The sequence below is a fragment of the Rhinichthys klamathensis genome, unplaced genomic scaffold, assembly GCF_029890125.1.
Source record: "Rhinichthys klamathensis goyatoka isolate OS25496 unplaced genomic scaffold, OSU_Roscu_1.1 h1tg000330l_1, whole genome shotgun sequence".
NCBI lineage: Eukaryota > Metazoa > Chordata > Actinopteri > Cypriniformes > Leuciscidae > Rhinichthys > Rhinichthys klamathensis.
The window spans coordinates 1,581,644-1,602,966 of NW_026606845.1; the positions used below are offsets into that span (position 1 = coordinate 1,581,644).

The 21,323-nt window shown below is 37.0% G+C and overlaps 1 protein-coding gene across 1 annotated transcript; it reads right to left on the bottom strand.

Annotated features, from left to right (window-relative positions):
* Positions 1-275: 275 nt before the first annotated feature.
* LOC130105862 (CD209 antigen-like protein C) lies at positions 276-20,021 on the bottom strand. The gene is made up of 6 exons (XM_056272062.1): positions 19,879-20,021; positions 19,440-19,545; positions 1,255-1,415; positions 1,066-1,175; positions 880-995; positions 276-408 (listed from the first exon to the last, which is right to left on the bottom strand). Exons 1-6 carry the CDS (start codon positions 19,985-19,987, stop codon positions 276-278), a joined length of 735 nt encoding a protein of 244 aa, XP_056128037.1. The 5' UTR covers positions 19,988-20,021.
* Between the last annotated feature and the right edge of the window lie 1,302 nt (positions 20,022-21,323).

Below are 21,323 nucleotides of genomic sequence, written 5' to 3' on the forward strand. Positions count from 1 at the left end.
TTAGAAGGATGTCCTGTTACTTTATCCACTACAGTAAAAGACCTGGTTGTTATACTAGACCGCAACTTGTCTTTCGAAAACCATATTTCATATGTTACAAGAACAGCCTTTTTTCAGGATGTTTGAGTTTATTACAGCAATGAGAAAATAATGACAATTTTACATTTTCCTTTTAACAAATTTATATGAAGATCAGATGGCAGCTTTTTTAAAAGACAGAAACCACAATCAGAAATACATTCATTATAAGAATGATTCACTAAAATAATAGAAGCTTATTTCTCACAAATACATTTCTTCCCCATAAAGCACGGCGCATCATTCCAGTTGTTCACAGGGCCTCTTCCAGGATCCACTTCAGTACAGTCCTCATCTCCAAGGTTATTTGGCTCACCGCTATCAAAAAACCTGAATAAAATGTGTCAGAAAATTTTAGTTGTTCAGAACCCCAGATGTTCAATGAAAGTTTTTATCCATTCAGCAAACAACAAATGAGGAGCTTAACAAGCTATTCATCATAAAAGAGCCAACAATATTCACAGCATCACCCCAGCTAACAGGGAACAATCTCATAACATTGGCTAACGTTCTGGCAAAGTTCTCTTAAAGTTATGAACAAACATTCTTCTAGTAACGGTAATAGAGTTTTTCTTCAACAAATACCTGCAATTGCTGGAAGAAATCAAGGAATGTCAAGGTCAAGAGACCAACTAAAGCAAACGCTGATAACGGGGTTAAGATGAAACATTTTCAGCCAAACATCAACATCTAAAACTGGACATATTAACGTTTCCATAACCAAAACAGAATTGAAATAGAATTAAAAAGTATTTAACAAATGCATCCGAAGTGTTTCTCTGTGAGTGTTTTATCACTTACCCTTGTTTCAGTGGTGAATTATCCACCCATTTCATGATCCCCTCAGTCTCAGAATCAGACAAACCAATCCACGCACCAAAAAACATATCCTCCTTGACTAATGCAGTTATGAACCTCTGTGTGTGAATAAAAACAGGAGTAAGTGTGATTCCTCTCAGTGATAAACACACACTCACACAATCTCACCTGCTTCTCTTCAGTGTTGATAATGATCAGATCAGCTCCTCGATCTCTGCAGAACTGCCTGCACTCAGACCAGCTCTTCTCCTCACTGGATATGAAAAACCTGTCCTTTTCTTTCAATAAACAGGAAAAATGTTGCTCATTATTTGTGTTGTAAAGTGCAAATAAACATATAGATCCATTTGTACAAACCTTGTGTAGATAACTTATTTAGTTCAGTCTCTAACTCCAGTTTCTTCTGACTCAAAGAGTTGAAGTTGTTCTTCAGTTGGTCTTTTTCAGTCAATAGATCAGTGTCCTTGTCCTGTAAGCTGTTGATAGTGTGAATGAACTCTTCAACTGTGTTCTTGTAACTGATGTTGATGTACAGTGTGGTGAAGACCAGCAGAAGAACACAAATGAGCCCGAGACACACTGTCGTCCACACCAAACACCTGCTTCCTCCTGACACACAGAGACAACACACACACTATGTTTCAAATCAACCGTTGTAAGTAATCAGGGTTTTGTTAGATAAGATTTATTTTTAATTTTTCTTTTATAATGACACATATCTGGAATTCCTGTTCGCTAAAATGTGGAACATTTCATATAAAACCAGTAACAATTACAGTTTTTATAGAGAAAACAATGATTTAAACTTTACGTAACATTTCTCATCCGCTCAAACATTAGCAACACCGTCTCTGCATCAAAAAAAAACTTTCTGCTTACTTTGCTTTTGATCTTTTCCTTCATCCCCGTAGCAACTCGGTGTCGGAAATCTCCATTTGTTATTAATATCGCTGCTTGGAAAAAAGGGCTTTGAATCCATCACTAGTTCAAACTTACAGTCTTACAGTAAAGTACAGTACAGTCTGTGTTCACAGATGAGGTGTGGTCTGTAAGATGTGAGCTGTGTTTTTAAATAGTACCAATGCAGGAAGTGTTTTTGTTAGATCAGACACAGATAAATCTCTGGATTTCATTTTCACTCTAAAACTCCCTGTATGCTTATACTACTGTATGATTGAACACATATTGTTTATGGCATTATTTTGGAGTCTCGTGTGTGTCACCATGATGGTGTTTTGTAGTTGTGTGTATGACACTGTGCACCTTTAATATATTATTTGAATAGATAGATTTATAGATTTGAATATGTTAGTTAAACTGAATTATTATTTTTATTGGTTAATGACATATAAGGGTTGGCCTGTGAAAACTAAAATCTTGCTACTGTATTTTTTTATGGTAAAGTACTGGGAACCACAGCTGATGTGTTTTACCACATATTTAAGTCCTGCTGATGTTTTTTTGTTTGTTTTTTTGCTGTAATTTTAAGTCCAAAGTAAGGTTGCTACCATCATTTTTACGGTAAAATGCTGGCAACCAAGCTGACATATTTTTTTGTCCATAAATTACACAGTTTTCTTTCTTTTCACATTTTTTTTTTTTTTTTTTTTTTTGTAAATTTAAATCCTGTGAAACATAAAATGTTGGCACCATATTTTTTACGGTAAAATACTGGCAACCACAGCTGTTAAAATAATTTATCGGGAGCATTTATGTTGATGTGTATGGTGGTGACACGTAGGCTAACTTGAAAGTATTTCATGGAGGTATAGAAAAAAAATCTATACTTTAATGTGGGCTTTTGCAGGCGGGAGTGGGACAAAACATGAATGTTGTGGGCGGGAGCGTGAGAAGATAACAAAAACAAATCTGTCCTGCGACGGTCTCTATTTTGAAGCTAAAGTGAAAATTCTTTTTTATCTGCTAAATCTAGTTCATGTCACGTTAGCATCTTTCAAACCTAACATCAAGATAAAAAAAATTCCAAACATGAAACCAAGATAAAAAGAAAAAATTCCAAACATGAAACCAAGATAAAAACATTACAAAGATGACAAGATAAAAAATAGTAGTGCATCATGCTCTTCGGAGGTGTTTTTTTATTGTCTTTGTTAGGTTATTAAAAATTATGTTGCTTTATTTCAAGGATCATACCAATGTATCGGTGGGGTGGTGATGGTGCAGTGGATAAGGCACATGCCTGTGGTGTGAGAGACCTGGATTCGAATCCACTGTGAGACACCAATGTGTCCCTGAGCAAGACACTTAACCCCTAGTTGCTCCAGAGGTGTGTGTCCTCTGACATATATAGCAATTGTAAGGAGACACGGATATATGGCGCCTCCTAGTGGTCTAACCCTAACACTACCCCAGACCTAAAGCTACCCATAACCGAAGCGTGTTATATTGACGCTAAAGGGTGCCATGTGCGTCGGATGTAGACGCTTTGGCAAAAGCGTCAGTATATGACGCCTTGGGATGAGAATGCGTTGGACCTGAACGTTATGTGTCATTGAATCAAAAGGCAGGAAAAAAAAAACGAAAACGAAAAAATAAATAATAATAAAAATAAATTTAAAAAAAGATGTCGGACGATTGTGGAGTTGGAGGAGAAAATGAAATGGAGTTTTTCGCCCTTCCCTGCCTTTTTGAACTAGCCTAGATGCCAGTCGAACAAAAGCTGTTCGGACCAATCAAATTATCAGGGCGGGTTTTATACGATGATGGACAGATGATCAACAGTAACGTAATCATCCACGTCACCAATGAGCGCTTGGGTTGAATTTGTTTACAACACAGAATGGCTGCCTCTGGAGAACTGAGATGTTTCAGCCGCCGCGTCCGTTATGGAAGATGTAGACAGTGCATTCATTTTAAAAGAGGAACCGAGAACCGCGTTCAAGGCATTTGTCAATCCAATTGAGTGTACAGGCATTTTCTTTCCTGGTTCGGTTGAAACGCCCCATAATCACAGCCCAATGGAGCAGATTCAGACTCACATTCTGACTAGAATCTGAGTATGACGACGTCAGGCTATTTTTGAACCGGAGTACACAAACAAATAACTTAGATAGATGACGTACGCGTGACTTTTCCAACGTGATGACGCAATGCGTGGCGCATCTCAGAGTTAAGTGGGTGCATTTGTGGCTAAACATTTGTGTGTGTGTGTGTGTGTGTGTGTGTGTGTGTGTGTATGAGACCCTTATTTCTCGGCTAGGATCGTGTCTAGACTTTGAAGCTGCATTGAGACGGACATCATAATGTTGTACAGAAATGTACAACTTGTAACGACTGGAAATAAGGTGTGGCCCCTTTAAGAGCTGTGCGCTCCCTGTTGAACTGTCGGCAGTATTGTATTGTATGTGCCTTGGGCCTCGAACACCTCTTTTACTGTCTATACGAACACCCCATGTATGCGGGTAATTTCTGTTTGATGCTAATTTTTATCTTATTTTGTTTATTAAATAACGATGTGGACGGTAGAACGTGTGACATACAGTTAGGCTACACGAGTTCGATTTGGGAATAAAATGCGAGTTGTGAGATGCCAATCGCCTCCTTGTGTCTGTCTGGCCTCTGCATGCAATAACTTCAGTTGTGAGCTATCCCTAATCTTCCTGAAGCAACGCGTTACAAACTGTACTTCAGTTTCATTGCCAGGTTGAGGTGACAAACAGGTTGAAATTGTAAATGGTCTGTGGATTGTGTAATATAATGCATTTAATACAATCTGGCAACTGGTCAACATTAGACAAACATATTGGTCCGATTATTTATAAAGGAGTTTGGGCCATGCAAATTACGGGAGTTTCCCGGGAAAAATAACAAACCGGGAGGGGTCCGGGAGATAGGGCTAAAAAACAGGAGAAACCCGAGAAAAACGGGAGTGTTGACAGGTATGCATTTCACGCGAGTCTCAACGTGACCATACCAAGTCAACAATTTGATCTCACCATGAATCACTGAAGGAAAGAAAAACACAATAACTACAACTGACTTCTAGCCACAGCCTTTGATGAAATCATAATCAACGTGAATAATCAACAACAGCAATAATCATTCAATCACTCTGCATTTAATATTTTGATTTTGCTCTTATGTCGGACAGTACGTCTACAGATATGAGCTGTGATCTTCAGAATGAGTAGCATTTTTTAGTTTTTTATGCTGCTAACAAGGGTAACACTGGCCTTCAACAAGAATACAAACTTTCAACCAACTTAAAAATACCCAGCAGACTCACACTACTGTCTTTTTGTATTGTACATTCAACATATCATCAGCTTCAAAAGCCAACATGAGGATTCTGTGAGCACTCAAACACTCTTAAAACAGGCCAAACTGGACCTTTGTGTTGATGATGCAGAAACAGAAGAAAGTGCCTGAATCTGATGTCTTTGAAAGCATCCTTCAAACAGAGCTCAAGCCTGTGAGCGATGCAATGAACCCTTATCATCCATGGGGCTAACTGCTCCTGGAGTTGTGTAAGGACACCAGTTTTTTTTGCCAAAGTTGACACTGGCTCCACTGGCTGTTGCAGTCAGACAGCTGCTAAGGTTGAGCTGGTTTTCCTGACATTTCTGCAATATAGCATTAAATATCCCACGAGCATCAAAGGTGTCCGGCTCTACAATTCTGAAAGAAAAACATACATAAAAGAAAACATTTATTTACCTTAAGTCATTTAAATTGAGTCATATCTGTTGGCTTTGGGTGAAATGAGAAACGACTGCGTTATTTGATAAACAATTTATATTATCTATAAATCCAAAATATACTAAAACCAATAATGCAAAAGCCAGGTGCATAAATTGACACAAATCAAGTACATGGGTGCTACTTACCCTAGCAGCCTTATTCTTGGTGTCCCATTCTCAATAACCTTGATGCTGATCAGCTCTTTCTCCAATGTTGCTTTGTCTGTGGTCCCATCAAATAACAAAGAGCAGTAGAATGGCTTCTTTGTAATCAGGTCATGGAGCTCGTCTTTCATCGTCCCAGCGATGTGTTGTATAAAAACTTGACAGGCTTTTGAATTTTGATATGTAGCTCCTAGATCCACACCATGCTTCTTTTCCATTCCCACTGAAGTTCGGAACTGTCTGAAAGATTGTTTAGAATATGCAATATTGCAATATCAAACAATTTCAACATCTTGTCTTTTGACACAGTTAACCACCAGATCCTCCCGTAAACCCTCATTAAGATGGGCATCTCAGGAACTGAACTCCAGTGGATTAAGTCATACCTCTTCAGGGTGTCTTGGAGGGGTGAGATGTCAAAGTCACAACATCTACCAACTGGGGTGCCTCAGGGCTCAGTGCTTGGACCACTTCTCCTCTCCATTTACATGTCATCACTGGGATCTGTCATCCAGAAACATGACTTGTCCTATCACTGTTATAATAAAGACACACAACTCTACCTCTCATTCCAACCTGAGGATCTAACAGTAGCTGCTCGCATCTCAGCCTGTGTGACTGACATTTGCTGGATGAAGGACCATTACCTTCATCTCAACCTTGCTAAGACAAAAACTGCTTGTGGCCTCAGCCAACCCAACACTTCATCACAACTTCTCTATACAGCTAGGTTTGTCAACCATAACTCCTTCCAGGACAGCCAGGAAGCTTAGAGTTGTGATTGATGATCAGTTAAGTTTCACAGACCATATTGCTACAACGGCTTGGTCCTTAAGATTTGCTTTATACAACATTAGGAAGATTAGACTCTTCCTATCAGAGCAGGCCACACAACTCCTTGTCCAAGCTCTTGTTCTCTCCAGACTGGACTATTGTAATGCTCTCTTAGTGGGCCTTCCATCATGTACTATCAAGCCTTTACAACTGATCCAGAATGTAGCAGCGAGGGTGGTCTTCACTGTACACGTCAAATCTCGGCTATTGGCAAATCTCTCTGCCAATAGCCGCTTGCATCAAATTTAAGGCACTGATGTTTGCTACAAGACAACCACTGGCTCTGCACCAATATACCTAAGCTCGCTAGTTCAGACTCATGGCCCTCCAGAAGCTTGCAACTGAACGACGCCTCGTGGTGCCATCCCAAAGAAGCACAAAATCACTCTCACTGACCTTTTCCTGGACTGTTCCCAGCTGGTGGAATGACCTGCTTATCTTAATTCGAGATTAACAAAAAAACAAACACTTGCTATGTGTACTGTGCTAGACTAACTGAGACTTGTTACAGCACTTACATATCGTTGCCCTCTTGTTGGTCTAATTGCTTCTATTGCTCTCCTCATTTGTAAGTCGCTTTGGATAAAAGTGTCTGCTAAATGATTACATGTAAATGTAAATGAAATGTGTCTGACCCATGTTGTCAGTAGATCATTTGTGTTCCGTCTCATGTGTTCTCTGGACTCTTCCGTGTGTGTTTCTTGTGTCTTACCTTTTGTTTGCTACTGTGCCCAGGACGCTTAGACAAGGAGTTTCTCAGCAGGTCGTTCACTCCCGTTGTGCACTGCATCTGGGGAGGTCCACAGCCTGTGTGTCCGCTGTTGTTATAAGGACAGCACTGGACCTCCAATTCCCATATATTCTTAACGCACGTCACTTCATGTTGATGCCGATTTCATGAAGTTTTCTAATAAACTTTGGTCACTCTGCATTTGAGTCCTCTGTTCAGGTATCTGTCAGGATCTAATGAACACAACATTGATTCAGCAGAGGAGACATACACCGAGTCCTCATGGAGCAAGGCATCCTTCTGGGACGGCAGCAGGAGGAACTCACAGCCTCTCGCCACACATTCTCTAAGACGTCTCTCCAGCTTGCAGAGCTCACAGAACGGCTTGAGAAGTTCCAGACCAACGCTCCCGTGGCTCCAACTGTACCGCCTTCTCCCGACACTGATGTGGCCGTTCCCCGTCGTGCCGAACCTCGCTCTGCTCCATACTCCGGTGAGCCTAACTCAAGCCCTTCTGTTTTTCCACAGAATGATCCAAAGTGGCCTTCGCCATCACACTCCTGGTCGGCCAAGCCAGAGAATGGGGAACGGCCATGTGGGACAATGGGCAAGAATACTGTGACTCGTTCAGAGGTGTAAAGTGCAGGTTCAGAAAGTAAAAGTCTTTCTCAGTATTTTGTTCCAATCACCTGGATTTGCTAATTATCAGTTTTTCAGCCAGGAGAAAGATCTAATTAGTGAAATCAGCTGACTGAGTTTATGGGTGGAATAAACATATGGCAGGACTTTTACTTTCTGACCCAACTCATTTAAGGTTTTTTCGGAGGAGCTCCGCAAGATTTATTTTAAGGATTTTTCAAGTTAACAACACAGAACAAACAACACTGGCTCAGACTACACACACACACACACACACACAAAAAAAAAAAAAAAAAAAAAAAAACATAATTGGACCCAAATATAAAAGTGCAATAGTTAAAAGCTGTGTAACAGTCAAGGTACCCAGAAGGGATATGCACCTTAAACCCTGAGCCAACTGTGTGGTTAACTTATTCAAATGTCCAAGAAATGAACCCCAAGCAGCAGAAAACTCTTCAATATGATCAGTTCTCAAAAGTCTGAGTCTTTCCATCTGTATGGCAGAGATCATGTCCATAATCCACATCTGGAAAGAATGGGGTGAGAGTGATGCTGCTCTGTCAAATAATGCAACAAATGATACATCTTTTTTTTTTTTTTTTTTTTTTTGCTGCTTTTAGTTTATGTGCATTAAAACAGACCAAAACATGTATCTGCCTAACTTCCTGTTTCAACAATCATCATCAGTTTTCATTTAAGTAAGAGTGTGTTTGGCTTACCGTGTTGTAGCTCATCAGATCAATAGCAACCAAATGACTGCTTGCTATAACAATATTTTTAGACTGATGGACTTTGTGTGGTTAACACCTTTGTTTTTTAACACACAGTGTCAGAAATGTCTCTGTCTCTCCTTCTCCTTAAAAGAACAACATCACTGAGATGAAACTCTCTAAAGAAAAATAATTTTCTTTTCAAGTTTAAATATTTTTTTAGAGTATGTATTTTTCTGTTCATCTTCATCATTGTCACCACTATGTTCTGTTTAGTGCATGGACTTTTAGTTTGCATTTCTTCAGTTCCTGTTTTCCTTGTGCAATCCATATGGTCACTGTCATTATTAGTTCATCTAGATCAGCTGTGTACCCTTAGTTATCTCGTTTGTGCTTGCCCGTTGTACCTGTTCCTTCACCTTGCTCCTTCATTGCCATTGCCTGTCTGGAGTATTGAGATTAAACTTTGAGTTTTCTGAACTGGATCTGTCCGTCTTCGTCTTCCTGCCTGAAACCCCACGTGACAATCATGAAGTTTAGCTGTTGTATTTTCACAGCCTGTCTGTCGCCCCCTGCTGGACAGCTTTGGTTATTGTGTCACCTGATTCACTCGTAGAAGTGCTTCTGTATGGCAGTGATGGTCCTTCAGTTCCTTCAAGTAGTAGTTGGTCATTAATTCACTTTCTAATGGTCAGAACAGACGTGTATAGTCCATGGGTCAGAAAGTAAAAGTCCTGCCATATGTTTATTCCACCCATAAACTCAGTCAGCTGATTTCACTAATTAGTTCTGTCTCCTGTCTGAAAAACTGCTAATTAGCAAATCCAGGTGATTGGAACAAAAGAGGAGGACTTTTACTTTCTGAACCTGGACTTTACACCTCTGAAGAGAACAGACGAGCAGAAATACAAGAACTACAACTGACTTCAGACACAGCCTTAGATGAACTCCACTGAAGAGAAAAGAAGACATTAAATCTGTGAAGATCTCAGCAGAGGAGGATTAAACAACTCCACAAACAGCATTACCAGCTTCACTTATTACTAACCAGACTCACTTTATTTCTGTCAGACGTCTACAGAAGTTTTTATTGAGAATAGAGGTTTAGATGTTGATGTTTGGTTGAAAACATTTAGTTTGAAAATACACTATTTGCTCTAATCAGGCTCTTGACCCTTGATATTTCTTATTTTGTTTAATCAATTACAGGTATTTTTGCATTGATAAAGAATCAGTGAGTCAATCCACTTCCTGATGAAGTCACCATTAATATACAGTCATCATAATCTGATGTCCTATTGTCTTATGTTTATTTCATATTACCCTTATCGTGTTTCTGTACAAACTGATACTGCAGCCTTAAAATTATCAAGGTTCAAGAGCCCAAAACACTGATCAGCACAATGGTGGCTTCAAATGTGTGTTCCTCTTTCCTTTAATGATTTAAACATTAACTTTAGGTGTCAATACTAATGACCACACTGAGCGCTGTTAATGAAACACAGGGGATTTTCCAGTGTGGCGTCCCACTTTAAGCCAGAAATGTATTGATCCTTATTATTTAAAGGACATTCGAAGAATGTTGTTCAAAGAATGTTTTCTGCCAAATGTGAACATTCATCAAGTACTAATGACAATGTATAGTGATTTCATGAACATTGTTTTGAAAGTTTTTTATTCTAACACTTGCATAAACTTTACAGAAATGTAAGAGAAAAGTTAGGAACTAACTTTATTTATTGAGAATTAACAGAGGTTTAACTATTACGGCTGCTGTAACAGTGTGTTTGTCAAACACATTTGCAGGAGCAAAGAAAGCTTTATAAAGTGCAATGAGATAAGGTGATGATTAGCTGTTGAAGGTTTTATAATCATCATGAAATAGACTGATTCACTGAATCAGTACAATTATGTTTAACAATTTAAGCTAACAATTTATGGCGGGCCAGAAGGTCCAAAAATAGGACTAATGATTTGTCGTAGCAAGTCACTTTACTATAGCCACTAGCTACTAACTTTCCCAATGATAGGCCAGCGGTGGATCTGTATCAGAGGTGTATAGTCCAGGGGTCAGAAATCAAACTGGCTTGACACTTTTTCCACTATTGTTCCACCAACAATTGCTTTTGCCGTTGAACTTTGTGGATTGCATCAATTTGCTCCTGATCTTCACTTACCTGACATCTCTTCTGGGTAGCACACACACACACACACACAGTGACAAGATCAAATTCACCATGGATGTCCTTTTTAACTTTTTTTAATGTTTAAATTTTTTTTTTATCAGTGAGCGGGAGCCCTTTGACAGGAGGATAGAAAAATAGTTAAAACAGAGTGGCAAACCATAGGGGAGTCATCATAATTCATAAATGGTGTTAATAAATATTATTTTTGTGAACAACAATATTGTCTCTTTCTTCTAAATTGCCCTTTGAATTTTAGAAAAGGGATAAATTATGTTTGTCTTCATATAAAATGCTGTGTAGGACACTGTTTTGTAGCTGTATGATGACCAATATAATAGTACAGCAGATATTTCATTGAGGATCCATATTATTACACGGTACTGTGTGTCTAATGGGCTAAATATGGTTAATATCTAAATGTGACTTTATATAAATTCACAAAAACATATTTCACTCAGTCTCCTGTATATAAAAACCTACAGTGAATAGGCCTATAACTGCAGTAGGTCATAGCATCACCTGTCATAACACATAGTTGATCCAACTTTGTGTATTTTTAATTTTTCAATTCACATAAACAAATAGTCTTCTGTAGGTTGAGTGAAGAGAGTGAAGCCCAACTGAATATCTACAGAAAATTTAATCCGTGTAGATCTACACTGTAACGTTTATATTTAAATTAACAAAAAACACAAAATTATCAAGTCTATGGACGGGTTATTAATGTGTAAGTGTCGATTTAATGATGTTATTTCGCAGTATATCCCCTACTGGACACATCAGGAACAACAGGGGCGTAAAACTGCCTGAGGTGTATCTACCGGCTCCAGGTCTGCAGCCTCCCCATATAGAATGAAGTCAGTTGTAGTTCTTGTGTTTCTGATCGTCTCTTTTTCTGTTCTCTTCTTTCCTTCAGTGATTCTGCTTGTTAACAGGCTTATTAAGGCTGAAATGACTTCGTATTTAATATACACAGATTGTGTGGCTCAGATAAGGACCAGTTCTGGTTTATTTCTTTACTCTTGGCCAGGGGCGGCGCCAGATAATTTTTAACGCAGGTGCTGAGGGGGTGCTAGATCATTGATAGGGGGAGCTGCGCAATTAGCCTATATATATATATATATACACACACACACACACACTATTATTTAAATGAGCAAAATTTATGATGAGATGTGCTCCAGTTCATGTCAATGCAATCGCGCCCGCGCCTCCTTATCTTTATCATATTGTCTGCTATATATTTGCTTCTTATTTAGGCTATTATACCCAGTCAATTGGTTGATGAAAAATGTATTAAAATTAAGATACAATTTATACAAAACGAAATTCACTTTAAAAAAGGCTTTCTACAAAACAAAACTTAATTTATAGCTACTTAACATAAAAAATAAAAATCCTTTTCCTTTAAATCCTCTTGTCTGGCTTATGCTACTCCGAGCAATGTCCGAACTTGGTATTTTGAGCACTTCTTGCGTTGTTTTTGCCTTTTCACGATGACTCGCTTGGTTTAGTCCTCAGTTGAGTCGCTTTGGATAAAAGCGTCTGCTAAAATAAATGACTAAATGTAAATTTAGTGGTGAAAATGACCCATCATATCTTCCGATATATCGCGCATCTTACTCATGCTGTTTAATTTTCATAATCAGCATAGATGTAAAAAAAACCACACAAAAAAAAACACATTATAATATTTTAACAAAAATGAAATTAAATGCGCTTATTTAATGGCTACAACACACATATTTAAACTGTCTGACTCTCTAAATATTGAAACAATTAACATTAACAATGCTGAAGTGCAGTTAATTAATAGTAAATGTTAACTAATCTAATTACCGATTTTTTATACACCGATTCAGAGGTCTCGGGAGTTCAGTGTTGGACATGTAGCCTCAGTTGTTTCAACTAAAGTGAATTGTTAAAATGCGTAATTCGTTTGCGTATCGGACGTGTCAGGACGTCTACGGCACGCTTGTGTGATTATCTCGGCAGTTTAGGACATCGCACAAGATTTGCGTCAATACAGAAAACATATCACTGGATAGGTTTTTTCGTTTATTGAAATGTGGTTTAGGTCAGCTGAATGGGCGGAACGCTTTTTAGAGACGATAAGCTAGGCAACGTGTTTTTTTTTTAGCACAATTCACACACCGCGGTAATTCAGGAGAACAAATCTCCAAATGCTCCACGTGAAACTGCGGTCTTCCGACCTTTTACTATCGTGTCAATTGATTTTGATTAATATGCGCGAGAAGTGTTTGAAGTGAGAGTGCGCGCGGCCGGAGCTCTCTCTCTCTCTGCTCGTGATGCGCCCTGTCAAGCGCAGCAGTCATTCTACATCACTCACCGATCAAAAAAGGCTTTGGCGGGACAAAAATTAGCCGTCCGTTATTATGTCGAAATACAGAGATATTGAAATAACGACTTAATATCTCGAAATTACATATATTTGAATATAATTGATTCCAATTTCCAGACATTATTTTGGGGGTGCTATCGGGGTGCTTTGGTCTTTCTTGGGGGTGCTGAAGCACCTGCTAGCCCCTCCCTAGCGCCGCCCATGCTCTTGGCTGACATGTGGCATTGCTATGCAAAGGTGTAAAGTCCAGGTTCAGAAAGTAAAAGTCCTCCTCAGTATTTTGTTCCAATCACCTGGATTTGCAAATTAGCAGTTTTTCAGCCACTAATTAGTGAAATCAGCTGATGAGTTCAATAAACTTTTACTTTCTGACCCCTGGACTACACATCTCTGTTTGAAAGAATGAACAATAAACAGATACACAAGAATGAAATATGAAATAAAAACAAAATACAGTTTACTTTAATAATAATAATGGTTATTGACCATTTTATTCAAAGTCAAAGCAATACGACTCAAAAGCAGTTTCACAGACTCTCAATATCAGAATAATAGTCATGAACACATCAGAGGTTTGGTGTCCCAGATCACCTTCATTCACATCGTGAGAAACAGGATGTTGTGAATTTATTATAGCAATGAGAAAATCATGAACATTTTACATGAACAAATTCATATGAAGATCAGATGGCAGTTTAAAAAAAAAAGAAACCTCAATCAGAAATTATACATTCACAATAAGAATGATTCATAGATCATCAATCACAGAAGCAAAAGCATAAGACTGGATGAAACTTATTTCTCACAAATAGATTTTCTCTTATCAGAGCATTGCTCGTCATTCCAGTTGTTCACAGGGCCTCTTCCAGGATTCAGTTCAATACAGTCCTCATTTCCACCTTTGTTATTCGGCTCACCGCTGTACCAAAACCTGAATAAAGTGTTTCAGATTTTCAGTTATTCAGAACCCCAGATGTTCAATGAAAGTTTTTATCCATTCAGCAAACAACAAATGAGGAGCTTAACAAGCTATTCATCATAAAATAGCCAACAATATTCACAGCATCACCCCAGCTAACAGAGAATGAGATATGGTTAACGTACTGTCAAAGTTATGAACAAACATTATTCCAGAAACGTTAATAGAGTGTTTCTTCAGCGTTATCTGGCCATTAATAATGTTCTCAAAAGGTTCACACAAAAACATTATTTATACATTGTTTGTAGAAGGTTTTTTAAATGTTCTCATAATGTTGGGAGAAAACGTTCTTAGAACATAAATCTTGGAACATCCTTTAAACATTAGAATGACAACAAACTTCAGATGAATAAGGTTGTGTTGCTCTTTTAAAAGAACATCCTTGGAACGTGGGGAAGTTTTGTAGCCTGTCCCATTATTGTTCCTAACTTTTCTCTTAAATTTCTGTAAAGTTTATGCAAGTGTTAGAATAAAAAACTTTCAATACAATGTTCATGAAATTGTCATTAGTATTTGATGAATGTTCACATTTGGCAGAAAACATTCTTTGAACAACATTCTTCGAATGTCCTTTCAATACATTTCCGGCTTAAAGTGGGACAGTACACTGGAAAATCCCCTGTGTTTCATTAACAGCGCTCAGTGTGATCACTAGTATTGACAACTGAAGTTAATGTTTAAATCACTAAAGGAAAGAGGAACAAACATTTGAAGCCACCATTGTGCTGATCAGTGTTTTGGCCTCTTGAACCTTGATAGTTGTATTAGGTAGTACCTCTGGCTGCAGAATTAGTGTACAACCAAGTAGTCAAGTCAAGTCAAGTCAGTGGTTCATTTCAAACAAGTCAAGCGAGTCCTGCTAAAGGGTCAAGTCGAAGTCAAGTTACAATACCAAACAGAAAAAATACGTTTACATTGGTCTCAAACTTATTTATTTACCTCAAAAATTATTACCTTTTTTATACATTTATATCGTAATATTAATAATATACATATAATTTATTATAGCATGTATTTATGTTTATAAAACTGTGGAATTCTTCTTAATATAATAATTATACGAAAAATGTTGAAGATAAAATATTTGAAGGTACATTTGCAAGTGTGATGCAATTATATTGGTTTAATAGTAAATGTCATATGTTTAAATTTGCTTATATATTTTTTTATGGAATATCACCGGCCGACATTAACTTTCCCATTAAGAGCCAATATTTGACCCCAGGGCCATTGATTTCCAGGGGCATTTTTTTTTCTAATTATGTTCTAACCATTTTTTTTTTCTAGCCATGCATTTCACTTTTTTCAGCGATTTTTATCATATTTTACTGCTGATTCTATACATGCAGTTTTTATGTCCCGGTGACCAGTGAAAGTGCAGTTCTGACTCTCTGCCCATTCATTTAGATAGGAGCCTGGTCTTGTTAGTCGAAATAGCGGCCTGGAGGTGTTGCTAAGATGGCGGCCGAGTGACATGACTTGCCTAAAAGGACTTTGGTATCACTGAGAAATGTCCTGCTCGAGTTGTCCTTGCGATGGAGGTTCGGGTTGAATGAATAGTTCTTCCAGAGTTTCATCATCAGACTTGCACTCTGATTGATATGGTAAAATTTACGTCATTGTTCATTTAGAATCGTAATTGTTTCGTTTGCGGTGTGGGAAGCCTCAGGACAAGAAAAGCTGATGTTGTTATGGCAATGGGCGTTTTTGTTTTCGACGCGCTGTACGCGGTTAACCAATCACAACAGACTGAGCTGTCTGACCAATCAGAGCAGAGTAGCTCGCAGAAAGGAGGGATTTAGAGAGATTGATTCATCTGACGAGTTGTTTGAGAATCATTGAAAATGTGGTGATATGTATTATTATGAGAAAATTAAACAGTTTTTTGACGTTTGATGCATGTAAACCTGTTGTAAGAGACTCCAAAACAACATTAGTAAACTTTAAAATTGCATAATAGGGGCTCTTTAACATTAAGGGAACTGGAAATTTGAATGTTCTTTAGAATGTTGCAAATCAATTTTCCCTGGTATGTTAAGTAGTTAATAAAACTTAAGTTGAAAGAATGTTTTAGGAACATCAAAAACAAAACAAAATATACATAAATAAACATAAACTTAAATAAATATACTCTAACATAAATAAGACTGGACATTTTAAAGTTTCCATAACCAAAACACAATGGGTCTCATTCATGAAACATTGGTAAATATACGAGTAAATATGAGAGTGATTTGCGCGTAAAGAGACCTTCCCGAAAACTCATCTCCTGATTCACAAATACTTCGTAAACGTCAGATGTGATAGTGAAATGTGTGTGTGTGTGTGTGTGTTAATGAATTCCAATCAGTCGTAAATGGGACGCGTGTGCATGCTCATTCTCAATTACCATAAATCCCGCCCATTTAATCCGACTGACAACTATATATGGGCATCATATTATGACACCAAATGAAGGATTTCAACATGTCTTCTCAAAAGCGAATGAAAAAGAAAAAAATTCTCATATTCAGAAATCGAAGTTTTATTATCAAGAGTTCATTCAAAACACCACATTTTATTTTCAAGCGTAGGCTACACAGCAAAATCCCCAGTGTTAAATTAACACTGAAAAGTGTGAATTATATAAACTCTGAGCAGAGTGTTAAATTAACACTGAAGCAGTGTTACAGTTAATAAGATAATTAAGTGAATAATTGAGTGATGATTGAGCATTATTGAAGACACCTGATGTTAACAAGCAGAATCACAGAAGGAGAAAACCGGAATTTTAAGTCACCATTATGGTGATCAGTGTTTGCTTTAGTTGGGCTCTTGACCCTTAATTCTTTAACTTTATATTTTGTTTGGCTGCAGTACATGAGTTATAACAGCCAGATGAACAAATAGAAAAGGTGATCTGATGGTGATGGTTGTGTTTTAACATAATCATTATTTCACAATCATTTGACCTGAATCACTGAACTCATATAGAGCCTGATTTCTGAGTTAGGTTTACTTTATTAATTATAGCAGCAGTCACCTTGTACAGCATAATACTTTTAACGTTTACAATGTATTCAAAATAATTTCTTATAAGTTTTACATTTTTTTACAATGTTTTTTTTAAGACACACAGACATGAATAATTAGCCTATGAATCTCAACAATGGTGACAATTATAAAGCATGTGGCAGTGCATTCTGGGTGCCACCAATCAAAATTAATTCATGGCTCCCATCATGCATTGCTGCATGAATAAATAATGAGCTTATGTTCAGAGGTGATCTGTTTGTCACCATTGCTGAGATTTATACGCTAATTCTTGATGTCTGTGTGTGCCTACATAAAATATTTCTTGGATTTTTTTTTTTTATTTGATCATTTGGATTTCATTGAAAAGGCTAAAAATGGTATGTTCTAAAGTGACTGTGCTGCTAAAATCCATAAGGTAAATTTAACTCAGAATTTATGCTCTTGATGAGTTCAGCAATTCAGGTCAATTAATGATTATGTTAAAACACAACCAACACCATCAGATCACCTTTTCTATTTTTTCATCTTGCTGTTATAACTCAAACAAAATCTAAAGTTAATGATTTAAGGGTCAAGAGCCCAACTAAACCAAACACTGATCATCACAATGGTGACTTACCAATTACGGTTTTCTCCTGCAGAGATTCTGCTTGTTAACATCAGGTGTCTTCAATAATGCTCAATCATCACTCAATTATTCACTTAATTATCTCATTAACTTTAACACTGCTTCAGTGTTCATTTAACACTCTGCTCAGAGTTTATATAATCCACACTCTCAGTGTTAATTTAACACTGGGGATTTTGCTGTGTACATAGTGGTGTATCAGGTCCTAAAGAAAAGCAAGCCTGGCCGCATATTACAGATGCAGTTAATGGCGTTTCATCTGTTAATCAAACAGTCCCAGAAGTAAAAAGAAAAACCGTACGTAATTACTATATATAATATTTTTTCAAAATTCTGTGTAAATATGACCCGATTAAGGTGAATTAAAATGCAGCCTTAGTTATTAATGAGCAAAACGTTCGGATGTTTAGCGCACTATTTACGCGTGGCTGGGAGCAGGTGTAGATTTCTTTCGTACCAACTAACATTTGGAAAATACGAACATTTTAATGAATCCGAAAATTTACGCCAGAACCACTTTACACACGATTTACACAAAAATTTGTTCTGCTCGTGTTTCATGAATGAGACCCAATGTTTGGAAAACGTTCTTAGAACACAAAATTGTTAGCTGGGACAAGAGCAGAAGATAAAGTGCAGAAAAGCAAGAGAAAGAAGATTTTATACAATTTATTTGTGGTAAGTTTTTTATTTTATTTTATTGTGGTCGTGATTGTGTGTGGAAAACCTGAGTCTAATTTATAAAGGTTGTGATTATCAAATTTTTTAATGAGAATTAAAAGGACTTAACAAATGAAGTGTGAGTGTTTTATCACTTACCCTTGTTTCAGTGGTGAATTATCCACCCATTTCATGATCCCCTCAGTCTCAGAGTCTGACAAACCAATCCACACTTTCTCCTTGACTAATGCAGTTATGAACCTCTGTGTGAATATAAACAGGAGTAAGTGTGATTCCTCTCATTAACTAACAGTCACTCACACAATCTCACCTGCTTCTCTTCAGTGTTGATGATGACCAGATCAGCTCCTCCATCTCTGCAGTATTTCCTGCTCTCAGACCAGCTCTTCGGCTCATTGGATATGAACAAATTGCCATTTCCTTTCAATAAACATATAAACACTTTGCTCAGTATTTGTGTTGTAAAGTGCAAATAAACATATACATCAATTTGCACAAACCTCGTTTAGATAATTCATTCTCTAATTCCAGGTTCTTCTTACTCAAAGCATCAACACTTATCTGTAACTGACTGTTCTCAGCACTGAGATCATTGACTCTGGTCTCTAACTCCAGTTTCTTCTGACTCAAAGCATCAACACTTCTCTGTAACTGGCTTTTCTCAGCACTGAGATCATTGACTCTGGTCTCTAACTCCAGTTTCTTCTGACTCAAAGCTTCAACACTTCTCTGTAACTGGCTTTTCTCAGCACTGAGATCATTGACTCTGGTCTCTAGTTCCAGTTTCTTCTGACTCAAAGAGTTGAAGTTGTTCTTCAGTTGGTCATTTTCAGTCATTAGATCAGTGTAATTGTCCTGTAAGCTGTTGATAGTGTGATTGAACTCTTCAACTGTGTTCTTGTAACTCTTTAACAGGTCTCTCTCTGCTGTGATGGTGATGTACAGTGTGATGAAGACCAGCAGAAGAACACACATGATCCCGAGACACACTGTCATCAACACCAAACACCTGCTTCCTCCTGACACACAGAGACAACACACACGGATATCAGTAAATAACAATTCACTCTATGGTAAAAGATTACTAAATCAACATTCAAAAGGTCTTTTTAAAGAGTTTTCTTCTGAATGCTATTTTATAAATGATAATTCACAGAAATTAACCTATGGTAAAATATGCAAACAAGAACATATGCTGAAAAATATTGTTTTAATACATTTCAAATATAAACGCTGACGTTCTTAGAGAGTTCTCATTCTTAGAGAACAATTATTGAAATTGTATGCAACATTTCCGAATTCCTCAAACATTATCACCACCATCAATGCTTCAGAATAAACTTTGTACTTACTGCACTTTTGAGCTTTTCTTTCATTCTGGTGGTGATTTGGTGTTTGAGGTCCAGTTGTATCCACAGCATCTCTTTTTTCAAAATTGACATAATAGATGTCTAATTCCATTATTTGCAGTTTCTTACAAAAGTCTTACAGTACAGTATGTGTTCACAGATGAGCTTTGGTCTCTAGAATGAGTACCGTTTATATAAACAATAGTGACCTGCCCATTTTTGCGGAACCCGTGCAAAATGAAATTATGCCCTCCTCTGCTGAGATCTTTTGCTAAGGTTTAATGTCTTTTATCTTGATTTCATATATTTTTTTCTGTTCTTGTTCCCCTTTAATGCATTTTGAATGCATTGTGTTCTAAGGGATATTACTGTTTAATGGAAAACAGCATATTACTGTAAAATTTGGCTGTTTTTTTACAGCAATTTTTTTACAGAGTTGTAACTAAAACCCCAGGAACTCACTATTAAAACAGGTTCTTTATCAGGGGAAGGAACAGCATTGGAAAACAAAACCTAGCAATAGCTGTAGCAAAACAAATTTTATTACAATAAAAATTGATTTAGGAAAAAAAAAAAACCAAGGAAGTCCAAAGTCCAAAAAATCTGAGCTCAGGGAACAGTCAAAGTTCAAATCAGCCTCTGCTGGGCATCTGAATTGCAGCTGACGTCCATTTACTCACACACCGACGCACGATCAATGGTATATTTCCCATGTTAAAATATTAAGGGTCAACTGCCCAACTAACAGAGGTGGAAAGAGTAATAAAATATTCTACTCAAGTAAAAGTACTACTACTTCAATGAAATTTTACTTAAGTACAAGTAAAATTACCGGTCTAAAAATCTACTCAAGTAAAAGTAAAAAGTAGCTCATTTAAAATTTACTCAGAGTAAAAGTTACTGAGTTACTTTTTTAACAGCAGGGTGGGGGACTCTCCCGTGTAAAATGGTAGGAGATTTTCACAGTATGATAACGTCTCAGAAAATATCACGGTTTACAATTATTAAATAAATAAACTGTATTGTTAAATTATGGTTATTATTATTATTATTATCATCAGTCAAAATGACAGTTAAATGAATGAAAACGTTTTTTCTTTTTTTTTTTCTTTTATTATAACAAACTTGAAACCATTTGTTTGTTTTGTTTATTAAAATTTCAATAAAACATGTCTAATCAATTAAATTCAATAATTGATAATGAATTAGATTAACAACTTATTTTTAACATGAATAATTTATTAAAATGTTTAAGAATAATATTGTCCTATGAAATGTATTTTATTCAGAAAATTAATGTTTATTTTTATGATTTAATCCAAATATATTATCAAAAACGGTGGTAATCAAATGTAAATTTAAACTTGTGTCCTTTTACTTTTGGGGGAAGCGCTGCAAAAACGGATTTACTAAATGAAACCATGGACAAAAAAAAATATATTCCTTTA

What these genes read in the sequence shown, in the direction of transcription:
- LOC130105862 (XM_056272062.1), bottom strand. Translation starts at nt 19,987, where the DNA reads ATGGAATTAGACATCTATTATGTCAATTTTGAAAAAAGAGATGCTGTG. An exon ending in TCAACACTGAAGAGAAGCAG is followed by an intron (nt 996 to 1,065) that starts GTGAGATTGTGT and finishes ATTCACACACAG; the next exon opens with AGGTTCATAACTGCATTAGT. An exon ending in AATTCACCACTGAAACAAGG is followed by an intron (nt 409 to 879) that starts GTAAGTGATAAA and finishes CATTTTATTCAG; the next exon opens with GTTTTTTGATAGCGGTGAGC.